The 16,436-nt window shown below is 44.8% G+C and overlaps 1 protein-coding gene across 1 annotated transcript in view; it reads right to left on the bottom strand.

The window, feature by feature from the left end:
- LOC124016647 (spectrin alpha chain, non-erythrocytic 1-like) overlaps nt 1-15,815 on the bottom strand; it is a 49,663-nt gene extending 33,848 nt beyond the window's left edge. The window contains 6 exon segments of the mRNA XM_046332184.1: nt 310-609; nt 755-1,035; nt 1,325-1,465; nt 2,099-2,224; nt 2,540-2,779; nt 15,578-15,815. Coding sequence (XP_046188140.1) covers nt 310-609; nt 755-1,035; nt 1,325-1,465; nt 2,099-2,224; nt 2,540-2,779; nt 15,578-15,664 — 1,175 coding nt within the window. The 5' untranslated portion in view covers nt 15,665-15,815.
- Between the last annotated feature and the right edge of the window lie 621 nt (nt 15,816-16,436).

Consider the following 16,436-nt stretch of genomic DNA (forward strand, 5'->3'; position numbering starts at 1 on the left):
GCTATTGTTGAGTGGTCGCTGTGTTGAGCACAGTGTTGACACAGTAACGCTACGGTGTTGACACAGTAACGCTACGGTGTTGACACAGTAACGCTACGGTGTTGACACAGTAACGCTACGGTGTTGACACAGTAACGCTACGGTGTTGACACAGTAACGCTACGGTGTTGACACAGTAACGCTACGGTGTTGACACAGTAACGCTACGGTGTTGACACAGTAACGCTACGGTGTTGACACAGTAACGCTACGGTGTTGACACAGTAACGCTACGGTGTTCGCTGTTAGGGCAGCCAGAGTGGTACCAACCTGTAGGAGTCGTTGAGGTGGGCGTGGCGCTCGGCGGCCAGCGTGCGGATCTGCTCCCAGTTGGTGATGAGCTCGTCCCTCTTCAGGTGGATCTGGGAAGCGTTCTGGGGGTGGGTCTGCTGCAGACGTTCAGCCTCTCCGCCCAGAGTGTTGACCTTGTCCTCCAGGGCAGCCAGGTCTCTCTCCAGGCCCTCGTGCTTGCGCAGCAGGGCCTGAACGCTGGCCAGGTCCCGGCCAAAGTCATCGGACGCCATGAGTTGCTCCTTCTCCTTGATCCAGCTGATGGTCTCGTCCACATCCCTGGAGGCCACATAACACATACACCCAGTCAGAAATGAACATGTATTGATTCACTCAGGTCTTTTGTGGCTTCTCTATCACACAGACACCCACACTCCAAAAAAACTCACACCCAAACATACACAACAGTCCGTCCTGGACATACCTGTTGAAGCGCTGCACCTCGGCGGCTCCGAACAGCCTGCCCTGCCTCTGCTGCGCCAGGCCTTTGAGCCTCTGCCAGGCGGCGTTCACCTCCTCCTGCTTGCGGACGATGAGCTCCGCCTCGGGGTGGGACTCCTGGCTCAGCTTGCCCGCCAGCTGGTTCACCTCGTTCACACGCTCCTCGTGAGCCGCCAGGTCCGTCTGGAACTCCTCAAACTTCTTCTGGAGCACCTCCACGTGTTCCAAGTCCTGGCCCAGCTCCTCCGAGGTGGCCATGGCCTCCTGTTAAACACGGCTTTGGATTAGGATAGGTTATCTAGCAGGATCCTGTACACATGGTTTAGGGAGGCTAATGTTTAGGATAGGTTGTCTTTCGGGTCCTATGACAATGGTCTCCTGTTGGACATGATTTAGGGTAAGGCAATGTTGTCTATTAGGGTCCTGTAGACATGGTTTAGGCCATGGCCTCCAGTAGATATGAGTGTGTGTGTGTGTGTGTGTGTGTGTGTGTGTGTGTGTGTGTGTGTGTGTGTGTGTGTGTGTGTGTGTGACTACAGGTTGAGACACTGACCTTGTCACTAATCCAGTCCAGGGCATCCTCACACTCGCGCAGGTACTGCACCAGCTTCTGGGCCTGCAGCAGACGAACACCTTTCTCCTGGGTCTTCTGCAGCAGCAGGTCCCAAAGACGGTGCAGCTCCTCCAGACGAGTCTGTTGGGCAGAATGGGAGACAATTAGCACCACGGAATGGATCAGCCTCTCTGATGCTAGGATCAGACCATTATAATCAGTATTCCATCTCAGGGAAGAGTAAGAGTCAGGGCTGATCTAGGCATCTCAGTGCTGACCTAGGATCGCCCTGTCAAAGGGATCTTGTTCAATATGATCCAAAAGTTCAAACCGATCCTAAATCAGCACTCCTACTCAAGACGCTTTATGAATATGGGCCCAGTACTTGCTGAGTTTGAGACCAAGATAAGTGCTTATCAATGGAACAAAATGTTCCTGTTAGTCACACAAATCATGCACTTTTCATGAAGTATTCTTAAATAGGTCATAACCACACAAACAGAACAGTGGATATGACAGAAGTGGAGTGGAACCTAAAAGTGAGAGAATCAGAAGAGCCAGGAGGTCGACAGCACTCAAGCACCTACTTTTATATAGATATATATAGATATTATATATAGGCCGCCATATTGAAACATGAGACTATGGGTCTCTGGGAAGTCCGGTAGGGCGTGAAGGACTGAACCAGACATGATTGGGTTAAAAGGGGTAGATTGTGTAGTTCAATCTTGGTTAAGCATAAAGCTCAGCGGACTGTGTGTATGCGTGTCTTACGCGGATGGTTTCAGAGGCAAAGTGACCCTCGGAGATCATGAGGTTGCCAGTCTCATCAAGCTTGATGATGGCTCCAGCGTTGGCCTGCACCTCCGCCTCGAAGGCCTGGTGTTTCTGGAGCTTTCCCTGTGGGGGAGGAGGCATGTTAGCGTGGCACAAAGACTAGTGGATAGGACAGACATACCTGGCCAAGGGTCACAGCAAAGAGGGTTTTATGACGTACTGATAATTCTGTGTGTGTGATTTTATGGCCACACTGTTTTGTTTTGGATGACCACTGGCAAGCCTTAAAGCCAGTAAATTCACAAGTGGCTTGTGCATCATAAAGGCCAATCAAATCAGGATCTTTACTTCAGTATTCACTTTCTATGCCCTGCTTACAGCTCCAAGTCATCATTTATTTTATTAGCCTCAACTGGCTTCCTATCCATCTGCACTGACCTGGAGGTTGGTGGGGTCCTTGTAGTTCTCATCGGAGGCGATCTGCAGCTTCTCCTGGATCCACTTCTCCAGCTCATCGGCATCTCGGCGGAAGAACTGGAAGCGGTACGAGTCCTCCAGCTTCTGCCGGCGCACACCCGACAGCTCCTTGAAGCGCCGGTACCGATCCAACACCTGCTGCCGGCGCTCCTGGATGTCGTCGGCAGACTCCAGCACTTTCACCCCACTGGTATCCATTCTCTGATGACACAGAAATACAGGGGGAAATTAGGATTTAGAACGTTTTATAATATTACAGGAGTAGCCCATTGTTATCCATCGAAAATAGAATTACTGATGGGCTTTGAATGTTCTAGTAATTATATTTCCGTTGTAAGCTAATCATTATTACTACTTTCTATTTGCAACAATGTTTCAGCTGGAACTTTTGTTTTCTAGTTGTCAACATTAATAGTTTCTACAATTGGGATGAGTGGATGAGAATGTTAAGATGGCTGCTGGCAAATGCATGAGTGTATGAACAAGATGGCCGCTACCATTTGTCCATCTCTTTGAATAGAACAAAAATAAAAAGGTCCAACTGAGACTGCCATGGTTACGCTAGCATGATCACATTGAGTATTACTTATTCTAATTTACCACTTTTTCACCCCAATTTCATGGTATCAAATTAGTAGTTACAGTCTTGTCCCATCTCTGCAACTCCCGTACAGACTCAGGAAATGCGAAGGTCGAGAGCCGTGCGTCCTCAGAAACTCAACCCAGCCGGCTTCTTGACACAATGCCCGTTTAACCCGGAAGCCAGCCGCACCAACGTGTCGGAGGAAACACTGGCGACCGTGGCAGCGTGCACTGTGCCCGGGCCGCCACAAGGGTTACTGGAGCGCGATGGGACAAGAACATCCCTGCCAGCCAAACCCTCCCCTAACCCGGACGACGCTGGGCCAATTGTGCGCTGCCCCATGGGTCTCCCAGTCGCGGCCGGCTACAACAGAGCCTGGACCCGAACCAGGATCTCTAGTGGCACAGCTAGCACTGCGCCACTCAGGAGGCCCACATTGAGTATTTCTACTTGCCCATCATCCAATTTCTCTCATCATTAGGCTTTTAAAAACACAAGAGCTCGTAGACACACAATACATGTGGAGGACTTCCAAAAGGGGTTCCAAATATCACACAGTGCAGTTCATTCTTTTCTCTTTCCCTGGGGGCAATTGAACACAGTGCAGCACATTATGGATCGCTACTCACCACACAAGAAAGGATCTAGAGGAAATGCCACGTAACTTTGTGGAAGAGAACCAGACAAGGCTAACCATGCTATGAATTGACAAAAACTCCCCAGTGAAGTAGCCAGCTCCTCTCCAGTCAAGCAGCTACGATGACAAGAATGCCATGGGGGGAGGGGAAATAGGCAGAAATTCCACACAGCTCTGAACCAACAGTAACCAGGCCCCCATGCACAATAGGACTGCGGCTGTCAGCCCCACACAGTGGCCCTCACACCCTGCCTATACACCCCAAACCCGACCCATCCAACCGTACACCAGGGGAGAGTGGAGGCCTGTAGGGAGATGAGTAGGGTGAGGTCAACAGACAGGGTCAGTGTCACCCACCCTGTATTCTTGTCCCCCAGCCTGGATAGCAGAGAGGGGCTGCTAGAGGACCACACTCTGGGTGGCTGTTACTCAGTCGCTGCGAGGCAGGCATACCCCAAATGCTTCCTCTCACACATGAATGAGAATGTGGGGGGGTGGGCTACAAATATGGTGCTATTTAAGGTGTGTGTAACACCACAAATTCATGAATTTACCATCCAACGATTTAGGCCTTTGAGGCGGATGTAACAGTGAACTGTATCATCTACATTGCATTAAAAAAAAAAGTTGGACCATTTTCCATCACTGAATATTTTTAAATAGACAACATTTTGTTTTAGCACGTGAGGCCTCCAACCATGAGAACGACTAAGATTTTCACGCAAAAATATACAGTACTAGTCAAAAGTTGACAAACCTCCTCATTCAAGGTCTTTTTAAAAAGGATTTTCTACATTGTAATAGCGAAGACATCAAAACCATGAAATAACACATGGAATCATGTAGTAAACAAAAAAAGTTATTTAAAGTGGCCACGCTTTGCCTTGACAGCTTTGCACACTCTTGGCATTCTCTCAACCAGCTTCATGACAGTCACCTGGAAGGCTTTTCCAACAGTCTTGAAGAAGTTCCCACACATGCTGAGCATTTGCATCTGCTATTCCTTCACTCTGCGGTCCAACTCATTCAACCCATCTCAATTGGGTTGAGGTCAGGTGATTGTGGATACCATGCCATCTGATGCAGCACTCCATCACTCTTCCTTCTTGGTCAAATAGCCCTTACACAGCCTGGAGGTGTGTTGGGTCAATGTTTTGTTGAAAAATAAATGATAGTCCCACTAAGCACAAACCAGACGGGATGACGTATCACTACAGAATGCTGTGGTAGCCTTGACAGCGTCACCAGCAAAGCACCCCCACACCACCTCCTCCATGCTTCACGGTGGGAACCACACATGCAGAGATAATCCGTTCACCTACTCGGAGTTTCATAAAGACATGGCGGTTGGAACCGAAAATCTTACATTTGGACCAAAAGGACAGATTTCCATTGGTCTAATGTCCATTGCTCGTGTTTCTTGGCCCAAGCAAGTCTCTTCTTCTTATTGATGTCCTTTAGTAGTGGCTTCTTTGCAGAAATTAGACCATGAAAGCCTGATTCATGCAGTCTCCTCTGAATAGTTTACGTTGAGATGTGTCTGTTACTTGAACTCTGCGAAGCATTTATTTGGGCTGGCAACTCTGAAGTAACTCTGGGTCTTCCTTTCCTGTGGCGGTCCTCATGAGAGCGAGTTTCATCATAGTGTTTGATGGTTTTTGCTACTGCACTTGAAGAAACGTTCAAAGTTCTTGACATTTTCCGGATTGTCTGACCTTCGCGTCTTAAAGTAATGATGGACTGTCGTTTCTGCTTTTTTGAGCTTTTTTTTGTTGCATAATATGGACTTGGTCTTTTACCAAATAGGGCCATCTTCTGTATACCAACCCTACCTTGTCACAACACAACACAACTGATTGGATCAAACGTATTAAGGAAAAAAATACACAAATGAACTTAAGGCACACCTGTTAATTGAAATGCATTTCAGGTGACTACGTCATGAAGCTGGTTGAGAGAATGCCAAAAGTGTTCAAAGCTGTCATCAAGGCAAAGAGTGGCTACTTTGAAGAATATCAAATATATTTTGATTATTATTTTTTTTTAACTTCTAAGGGATAGGGGACAGTATTTTCACATCCGGATGAAAAGCATCCGGTTACTCAGGCCGAGAAGCTAGGATATGCATATAATTGGTAGATTTTGATAGAAAACACTGAAGTTTCTGAAACTGTTAAAATAATGTCTGAGTATAACATAACGCATTGGCAGGCGAAACCCCGAGCACAAACTATCCAGGGGAGCAAAAAAATTGGAGGTCATAATATTTCCCAATGGTTTTCTTTGGGAAGCCCTATTTAATAGGAACCTGGTTGCAGTTCCTATGGCTTCCACTAGATGTCAACAGTATTGGTTGATGTTTTTCTTTTGAGAAATCACTCCATGTGGACTCTACTGTTTGGTGAGTGTGAACTGGAACGCGCTTCACGTTGTTTTTCTCCGGTATTGGAAACAGTTTATTCCGTCTTAAATTTGATTGATTATTTACATTTTAGGGTACCTGAGGTTGGATTAGAAACGTTGTTACCTGAGGTTGGATTAGAAACGTTACCTGAGGTTGGATTAGAAACGTTGTTACCTGAGGTTGGATTAGAAACGTTGTTACCTGAGGTTGGATTAGAAACGTTGTTACCTGAGGTTGGATTAGAAACGTTGTTACCTGAGGTTGGATTAGAAACGTTACCTGAGGTTGGATTAGAAACGTTACCTGAGGTTGGATTAGAAACGTTACCTGAGGTTGGATTAGAAACGTTACCTGAGGTTGGATTAGAAACGTTACCTGAGGTTGGATTAGAAACGTTACCCGAGGTTGGATTAGAAACGTTACCCGAGGTTGGATTAGAAACGTTACCCGAGGTTGGATTAGAAACGTTACCCGAGGTTGGATTAGAAACGTTACCCGAGGTTGGATTAGAAACGTTACCTGAGGTTGGATTAGAAACGTTACCTGAGGTTGGATTAGAAACGTTACCTGAGGTTGGATTAGAAACGTTACCCGAGGTTGGATTAGAAACGTTACCCGAGGTTGGATTAGGAACGTTACCCGAGGTTGGATTAGGAACGTTGTTACCTGAGATTGGATTAGGAACGTTGTGTTAAATGTTTGGACCAAGTTTACAGGTAATTTATTAGATCTTTGTAGGCATGTTCGGCGAGTTGGAACCGGTGTATTTCTGAATCAAACGCTCCAAACAAATTGACATTTTGGGATATAAAGAAGGACATTATCGAACAAAAGGACCATTTGTTATGTTTCTGGAACATTTTGGAGTGCCAACAGAAGAAGATCTTCTAAGGTAAGGCATTTATTATATCGTTATTTCTGACTTTCATGTCGCACCTGCCTGGTTTGTGTGTTTGTATGCGGGGCGCTGTCCTTAGATAATCGCATGGTCTGCTTTTACCGTAAAGCCTTTTTGAAATCTGACACAGCGGCTTAACTGGATTAACAAGAAGTTAAGCTTTATTTTGATGTATTACACTTGTATTTTCATGAATCTTGAATATTGATTTAGTTTGAATTTGGCGCTCTGCAATTTCACTGGATGTTGTCAAATCAATCCCGCTAAAGGGATCGCTAACAGGTCAACACTTTTTTGTTATTTCATAATGTACACATTTTTACCATTTAAGAAATGAATGAATGAATGAATAAGTGTCAACTTTTGACTGGTTCTGTAAATTCAAATTAAATCTCTGTCGCCCTAAATCTGTAGTCTCTCAGGGCGGCGTTACCTGTGTCTTATCAGGTCACTGTGACCTCTGATACACCCTGACCAGGCCATGGTGGAGGGAGGCCAGTCCAGCTGAACACCATAGCTAGAAAACTCACAGCTCCTTCATCTCAGGTCAGGAATGTGTGAGTCTCTCACCCAGTTCCAACAGACCATCTCATACCGCTTTCATACACTGGTTTAAGACATTGTCAAAATAAATTGTCTTAGCCATTTTACTTCCAACTTGTTCTCAAGTGCTTCCATAATTAAAGATACAGATATGGTGTCTCACAACAGACATGGATAAGACAATGTATATAATAATATGATGAAAATTAACAGAATTCAGTGAAAAGTAAAGGAGGGACAGAACATTGCTCTGTCAGTGAACACCATGAGCAAAGGGGAACACACACACAGAGACAAAGACAAAATATCACTGACAGTCAGTCAAATGGGCATGGGGGACTGCTAGACCAGATGAGAGGCACACTGTTAGAGCACAGCTCCCATTCAGGCCGAGAGAAAGAGGGATGAGAAAGAGATGGAAGGTGAAAGAGTGAAATGGTCCCTATCTGACAGTAGGATTATTGGTGTCAGCAGTATGGTGGCTTTCCATTCAGCAGATCCAGGAGACACTGCCTGGTCTGGTCCACACAGGGGCTTCTGGGCTGGCTGGCTCTCCTCAACACGCAACAGACCAGGCCTGACCAGGCCTGATTCCATTTCTCCCAAAACAACCTCAAACCTTCACACCATTAAGCTAACCCACGGAGGAGACAGGTGAGTCAAACTGGTGAGTGTTCTGAATAGCTCTTGGGAGTACATTGCCACTGCCATCGAAACAAACACAGGTACATAGATAGAAATGGCAGAAATAACAGACTAGATTGTGAAAAACACCACGAGTCAGGCTGTCTGACTAAGCTGATTACTAGCCTCTCTACATTGACCCATTTTCTGTAAAAAGCAACCGACTAGTTGATATCCCCCCCACATCCCCTAACACCAGTCCCAATTCACTGACGGCTTAAATCATCCCAGAATTTAGCTAACCGAGACACGTTCTGCTCTGATATCTGCCTGAGAGCATAAATGCACACACTTCTTGACTAGTCTGCTAACTGGGCTGAGGGACAGCTCTCTGGACCAATGAGAAAACGGTCTTTGGAACATGTGTCTTTGGGGCACCGGCCTCTCCTGGGAGAGACTGTGCTGCTCTTTGATACAATGAGCCAAAGTTATTGGAGAAGGAGTGACAACAAGATCTGTCAAAATGGCTGCTTTGGTGTAAACTTGTAATCACATAACAAGAGTTTGGCCTCTTTGACGAGTGGCTTAAAAGTCAATTGAATCGGTGTGCAGTTCCAGGTGTCAAGTAAATGGCTACATTACAGACCACAATACATTTGGTAGTATTTATCAAATTACATGAATTAACTTGTGGAGGGAGGAGGCCATTTCATAGTACAGGTTGTATCTTCGACCGCCAGAAGGCCCTCTAGCACAGTGCTTCTGCAATAGCAGATAGCAGATAGCACTCGACTCCGAATGGTGTGAATGGTAGATAACACTAACCACCTCCATCTACCACCTCCCTCTCTATGACACTTTCCCTCAATCACCTCCCACACACACACACACAACTACTAAACAGCAGAGCGGAAGACTTCCTTGAAGCTCACTGTTTATGCAACCTTTGCTCTCTCTCCAACAAGCACATTCAATTTTCGTGTTAAGAGGAGACTGAGAAACACCACGCACAAATTCCATCCGCAAGACGATAAGTCAGTCAAAGTCCAACCACCTGATTTCTACACAGTGCAAGCAGCAATAAAAATAAAAACCGCTCCATGGTGGTTAAGACTTCTACCCAACAGTGTTTAGGACTGGCCTACTGTACACATACAGAGGTTGTTTCTTGAGGTAGTCGACCCGCATTCTGTTGTGGTGAGGCCACTAAACACACTATACTAGACCACTTTTTTTTCAACCATTATTTAACTAGGCAAGTCAGTTAAGAACAAATTCTTATTTTCAATGACGGCCTAGGAACAGTGGGTTAAGTGCCTCGTTCAGGGGCAGAACGACAGATTTGTACCTTGTCAGCTCGGGGATTCGAACTTGCAACCTTTCGGTTACTAGTCCAACACTCTTAACCACTAGGCTACCCTGCCGCCCCACTAGGCTACCCTGCCGCCCCACTAGGCTACCCTGCCGCCCCACTAGGCTACCCTGCCGCCCCACTAGGCTACCCTGCCGCCCCATGAAGGATGGATCATCTTGCTAACTATAGGCCTTGATAGCAGGTGAGAAGTATGGGTTAAATACTGGCCCTGGTAGCTGGCTACATTGCCACTTCAGTACCAAGTTCATAGGACATCTTTTGAAAAACAAAGACATTATGTCAGTACTCAAGCACAGGCCGGCACACTTGAAGCGTTATGTAATCTTAGCTGTTTCAAGGTTCTCTAGAAGACTCGTTCCCTCACGTCCCCCCCTTCAGTCATTTAGCAGAGGTGCATTCAACGTCTGTGTTTTTCAATGCAAATCTAATTTTATTGGTCACATGTGCCGAATATAACAGTTGTAGGTAGACCTTAAGAGTGAAATGCTTACAAGCCCTTAACCAACAATGCAGTTAAGAAAATATTCACTAATTTAACTAAAGTTAAAATAATAACAATAGCGAGGCTATATACAGGGGGTACCGGTACCGAGTAAATGTGCAGGGGGACAGATTAGTCGAGGTAATTTGTACATGTAGGTAGGGGTAAAGTGACTATGCATAGACAATAAACAGTGAGTAGCAGCAGTGTACATGTAGGTAGGGGTAAAGTGACTATGCATAGATAATAAACAGTGAGTAGCAGCAGTGTAAAAACAATGTAAATACTTCGGATGGCAATATGATTAATTGTTCAGTAGTCTTATGAACATGTCACCGGCCAGTCTGTGCTGCAAAACAGTTCTGTAGCGTAGCAGCATCATCTGACCACTTCCGTATTCAGGGAGCCACTGGTACTTCCTGCTTTAGTTTTTGCTTGTAAGCAGGAATCAAGAGGATAGAATTATGGTCAGATGTGCCAAATGAAGGGTGAGCTTTGTACGCGTCTGTGTGTGGAATACGTTTTACCGGAGGTCGCCGTTCTGTCTTTCTGTTGCACGGAAAACCCAACCAACTGCATATTATCCGTGTCGTCCTTCAGGCACGTTGGTAGGATAGTCTCAAACAGAGCTCATCCAGTTTATTCTCCAGTGATTACACGTTGCGGCCCCTGTATCTCCGTCTATTCTTAATGCAAATGGGGATTTGGGCCTGGTCCGGAAGCAACAGTACATCCTTCACGTCAGACTCATTAAAGAAATAAATCTTTGTCCAGTTCGAGGTGAGTAATCGCTGTTCTGATATCCAGAAGCTATTTTCAGTCATAAGAGACAGTAGCAGAAACACAAAATAAGTTAAAGAATACAGAACAAATATTTTTTTTCAATGGCACAATTGGTTAGGAGCCCCTGAAACGGCAGCCATTCACTCCGACGCCTGAATGAAGGGAATCAACATTATCCTAAACGAAAGGCCTATTATTTTGCTATTCGTGACAATATTTACTCAAAAGCTAATATTTTCACATAGTTACTGACTGCCATAGCTCTTCGTCACTGAAGTAACCACTTGTGATCACCACAAACACTACCTTTTCAGACATAGCTAATGTTATGAAGGCATATTATATAAAATATATGATCGGCAGGCTTAAACAGCTTGCTGAATAGGGGTTGGGGTAAGGACAAGATGGTGGAATGGGCTATATCTGGTCTAGAGTGATGTATATGATATTTCTCCTAGTAATGGAGGACAGGAGACCAGGAAGGAGCAAGTCTCCAAATGAGGTTTGGCTATTATCTCTGTATTATAGAGATGTCTGGGCCTCTCGAGTGGCGCAGTGGTCTAAGGCACTGCATTGCAGTGCTAGAGGATTCACTACAGACCTGGGTTTGATCCCAGGCTTTGTCGCAGCCGGCCGCGGCCAGGAGATCCATGAGGCGGCACACAATTGGCACAGTATCGTCCGGGTCCGGAGAGGGTTTGGCCTGGCCGGGATGTCCTTGTCCCATCGCGCTCTCGGGCTCATGCGCACCGACTTCGGTCGCCAGATGTACGGTGATTCTTCGAGACATTGGTGCGGCTGGCTTCCGGGTTAAGCGAGCAATGTGTCAAGAAGCAGTGTTTCGGATGATGCATGACTCTCGACCTTCGTCTCTCCTGAATCTGTACGAGAGTTGCAGCGATGAGACAAGACTAACTACTAATTGGATATCACAAAATTGGGGAGAAAAGGGCTAAAAAATGTTTTGAAATTTAGAGTCTCATATTCCCACCACAGCAGCGATGCTTTGACAATACCGTATCTATTCCCACCCTCTCACAATTTTAAAATCAGGTCTTTCTCATAAAGATATGCCACAGATTCCATTCGAGGAGGCCAGAGATATTTTTAGAGCCCTGTGTGGCTCCCATCGCTGCCCAAGTGTGCAGAGAGAAATCGCTCTACGGAGAGAGAATACAAAATGTGGGTGGGTGGGAGTGAATGAGAAGGAGGGGAGGCGAGGGGTATCAATTTGCTCCATTAGAATTACTGTCACGCATAGTACCACGACCTAGATAATTCATTTGAGCACTGCCAAGTCCTCGCTGGCTTCCTGGCATAAATTAATTAATTTTGATTTGATGGAGAACAAATAAGGATTCTACCGGGGTGGAAAAAAAGTTGCTTTCACAGTTTCACTTTGACATCCCTACCTTATATGTTCAGGCAAGTGAGGAAATCTTGATTACCAGGTTATGGAAAAGCTTTTTTTTCTTCATTCTTGACCATGTATGACTGACTTGTCCAAATGATTAGGCTACAGAATGAGATAAAAATACATTAAAAAAAGAGAATGAGGAATGAAGTTAAGCTTGGGTGTAACCTTGAGAATAAACAGTCCAACACAAGAACCCTTGTCAAATTAACTCAGAAAGGCACCAGTCGGTAGAGTACTCTATCCTAAAGGCCCAGTCTCATTCCCAAAGGGAGTCCTGAGAGACAGTGGAAAACCGATGAAGTCACATAACAGCCCCTTCCTGGTTCCCATGGAAACATAGCTTCTCACTAACATATGCCATAGTGGGAGGATGCTGGCCGGAAGAATTTACAGGAAACGGCAGGGCGCTCCCACAGTACAAGCAGAGTTTCTAAACCCAAAAGGCGCAACATTGCGAGACGTCCAGGAATGCTTGCTAAGCAGACTCGGCAGACTTGGGGTTTTGCAAGCCAATGGGAGAAGTGAAAAATGTGTCCTTCGTTAACTTTCTCAACATCTAAATACAAAACCTAAAAATTGGAGCCAATGTCTTAAGTAGCTGAAACTGTCATTACTACAACCTTGTGAAAGTGACCAACACATTTTCATTAAAAACAACTTTACATCAAAAGGAGTGCCTTTGATTTGAAGGCTTTCAAAAAGCGCAGTTTCAGCATGACACTATCGTTAGATCTGATAACATGTTTCTGCGAATGAGCTAACATCGCCATGACATCACCTACAAGCGTGATCAGGGATTTCTATCGGAGAAGCAGACTCTGCCCATCTTCATACTGTATCATCTTCGGTACATTCCATATGATTTCAGTCACTTTGACTGCTCCCATCTTAAAATCTGAACGAACACCTTCCATACAAGTTTGCCCATGTTAGAAGAGGTCAGAAAGGGACTTTTTGGATCTGGATGCCAAAACAACCCATTTTGCATACCACACCCTAACACGAGACAGCCACGTCTTCATCACTGAAACATAAACGCTTTAGTGTCATTTGAAAGCTTACAAAAGGTTGTCAAACTGATTTATTGAGAAAACTGTTTGCTTTAACAATGTTTTTTTTTGTTGCTTAGACTCTATTTTACATTATCTGAGGTGTTTGTTGTGCCTGCCATCGGTTGAGACATCGGTTGAGACATCGGTTGAGACATCGGTTGAGACATCGGTTGAGACATCGGTTGAGACATCGGTTGAGACATCGGTTGAGACACAGCATACTTCACTACAGGGTGTCGTGTTTTGGCTGATAAATATTACATTTTAGTCATTCAGCAATGCTCTTATCCAGAGCGACTTACAATTAGTGCATTTATCTTAAGATAGCTAGCTGAGACAATGTCACAATCATGTGTACATTTAATTAATTTCATTGACGGCGCCATGAGAGTTATTTCAGTTACTAATCAAATTGGTAAGGTTTCAGACGTTTTCGAAAGATGGGCAGGGACTCCACTGTCCTGACTTTAAGGGGAAAGTTTGCTCCACCATTGTACTAAAACGTGAATAAAATGTAAATTTCAACTTTCAAAAATGGTACCACAAAGATAGTTGGAGGTCCACACAAACCATTTTGACTTGAGTGGGAATATCCGCTGTTAAATGGAACTGTCAATCTTCCATAGAAAACCTATTGAGTCATAGAAATACAGATAATAGAATAGACATACCCATTCAAGTTGACATTCGACGGTGGGTGGACCGGTAGCCATTTTACTGGTAGTAATTGCATGTGGAAGATTAAACTAAATGTAAATGTCAAAATGGTGAAATCAGCTACATTGCAGGGTTCTGAAAGTCCATTCTATGAATTATATTTCTATGATTTAAATTTAAGTTTCTTCATTAAATTTTCGAGAAATTATAGAATAGTTTGACAACCATGTTTGTAAGCTTTCAAATGATATCAAACTCAACATAAATGTAAATTTATCTTTTTCAGTGGTGAACACATTGGAAGTCTCATGGAAGGGTGGGGTACGCAAAATTGGTCAACTTTGAGCACCTCTATCTCCTGAATGCTTCATGAATAGTAACTTTATTACCACTTTTACTATGGGCAAACATGTATGAAAGGTGTTATTCAAATCAAAAGGGGTGCAGTCAGAAAGGGATTGAAATCATATAGAACAATACAGTCCAGACGCAAAGAGGAAAAGCAGCGCAGCAGAAAGGAAAGGGATATGGGCCCAACAATGCTTCAGTTCCCTTCTCCTCGAGTGAACCTTGACCTCTTACAGCTCCCTCAGAGTCCTGGCCAATCGACAACATGCCCAAGGGGGGATTCGAATTCATTCGCAAACCCACCATCCACTGTTAAAACTATCTACAAGACTGAGATTAGGCTACAAGACAAAATATTGAACTCTATTGTTCATCGTTTTTTTCCACAAATCACCACAAAACAGTCATACAAGTCCCAAAATCCTACTCTGGAACATTACCAAGACAATCATGTCTGGATTAGGCTAAATCAAAATGGCTGTCATCCAGTCAATGACGCATTGGAAAGCCTGTGTCAAAACATTTGACATCTGTGGAGGTTTAACATGCCAAAAGCAAACCTGACTCGCTTGCATGTATTATTTTTCATAAATATTGGTCAGTGCCATTAATTTAATCCAGCTCAATTCAAGTAACACAAACCCTTGGTTTCATGAACACAATCCAGTCGCACAACACATGCAATACACAGGCCTGAATTCAGTGATTCAATTACCATGGAGTCCAGTTAAAACCAATCAAATTCACCAAATTAACCCCGTCCTTCAAGACAGAAAATCAATGTCTTACACAAACAACGCGTGCAGTAAACGCATGCAGGAATTCAGTGACTAACTCCTTCTGTAGCTCAGTTGGTAGAGCACGGCGCTTGTAACGCCAGGGTAGTGGGTTCGACCACCGGGACCACCCATACGTAGAATGTATGCACACATGACTGTAAGTCGCTTTGGATAAAAGCGTCTGCTAAATGGCATATATTATTATTATTATTATAATTACCATGAAAATCAACTAAAACCAATCAACTGACCAGAGTTACATTAACAGTCCACCATATCCAGCTACTCAATTGAAATTCTCAAAATGAGAGGACAGAGGCTAACCAGCAAACTGAAACCCAACGGTAGTTATAATCAGTGAGTCGAGGTGTTCTAGGCTCCTGTCTGTCCGACTGTCTTTGCCATGTCCTATCAGTACCTGAGGAGAGGTGGTGGCCAAAGTCTCCCTAGGCAGACGGCTTGTCCCCCGCTGTTGCCCTAGGTCTTGGATTTCAATGGTGGCCATGAAGCCAGCAGCAGTCACTCCGGTCTCGGCTCCCGATACAAATCTCAACTGATAAAGGAAGAATGAGAAACTGAACGCCTCTTATTCTCTCTCACTCTTCCGCTCTCTGCAGAGCGGACAGACGCATTGCCCCTGCAGTGGCTCGGCCGTGTCGGGAGCAAGCCAAGATAACGCCCAGCCCTTGCGTCTTTCCCTCTCCCTCCCGCCCTCATGGCCTCCTTTCTCTCAAACAGTCCGCCTGACTACTCTCAGCATTCTAGAGACTTCGATGAACAACCCAGCACACCCTTACGATAGGAAAACAAACAGCAATGCACACACCACACATACACACACAGTAGTGACACACGTTAACTTCAGTTTTGTTTTGATAAACTGGGACATGATGACAGGTGTCTGTGCTGGCTAAAGTCAACAACAGTGAGCGTAAGCCACAGTTTCACGTCAGATCGATGGGCTATTTTCAATCATTCAAAAATAGATCATTCGATTAACATAACGTGACATTATGACGAAGAAAATTGTGATGCATTAGAATATGAATTCAGTCACATGACAAAGTGGTCCGGTATTTGCTTTGTGTTGAGTGTGCATGCCCAAAGTGTAGGGTGAGTTAGGACAGCCAGCAGCCAGACAGGACAGAGGCCAGGGTAACAGCATTGTCATGACAACCAGAAAAGGGAGACTCCTCAGTGTGTGGGGGATAATTAGATAGGCTTAAAAGGGAAGACACCCTGAGACCAGTTCATATGCCGTTAGGCTACACAAAATT

Source organism: Oncorhynchus gorbuscha, linkage group LGY (assembly GCF_021184085.1).
Source record: "Oncorhynchus gorbuscha isolate QuinsamMale2020 ecotype Even-year linkage group LGY, OgorEven_v1.0, whole genome shotgun sequence".
Classification (NCBI taxonomy): Eukaryota; Metazoa; Chordata; class Actinopteri; order Salmoniformes; family Salmonidae; genus Oncorhynchus; species Oncorhynchus gorbuscha.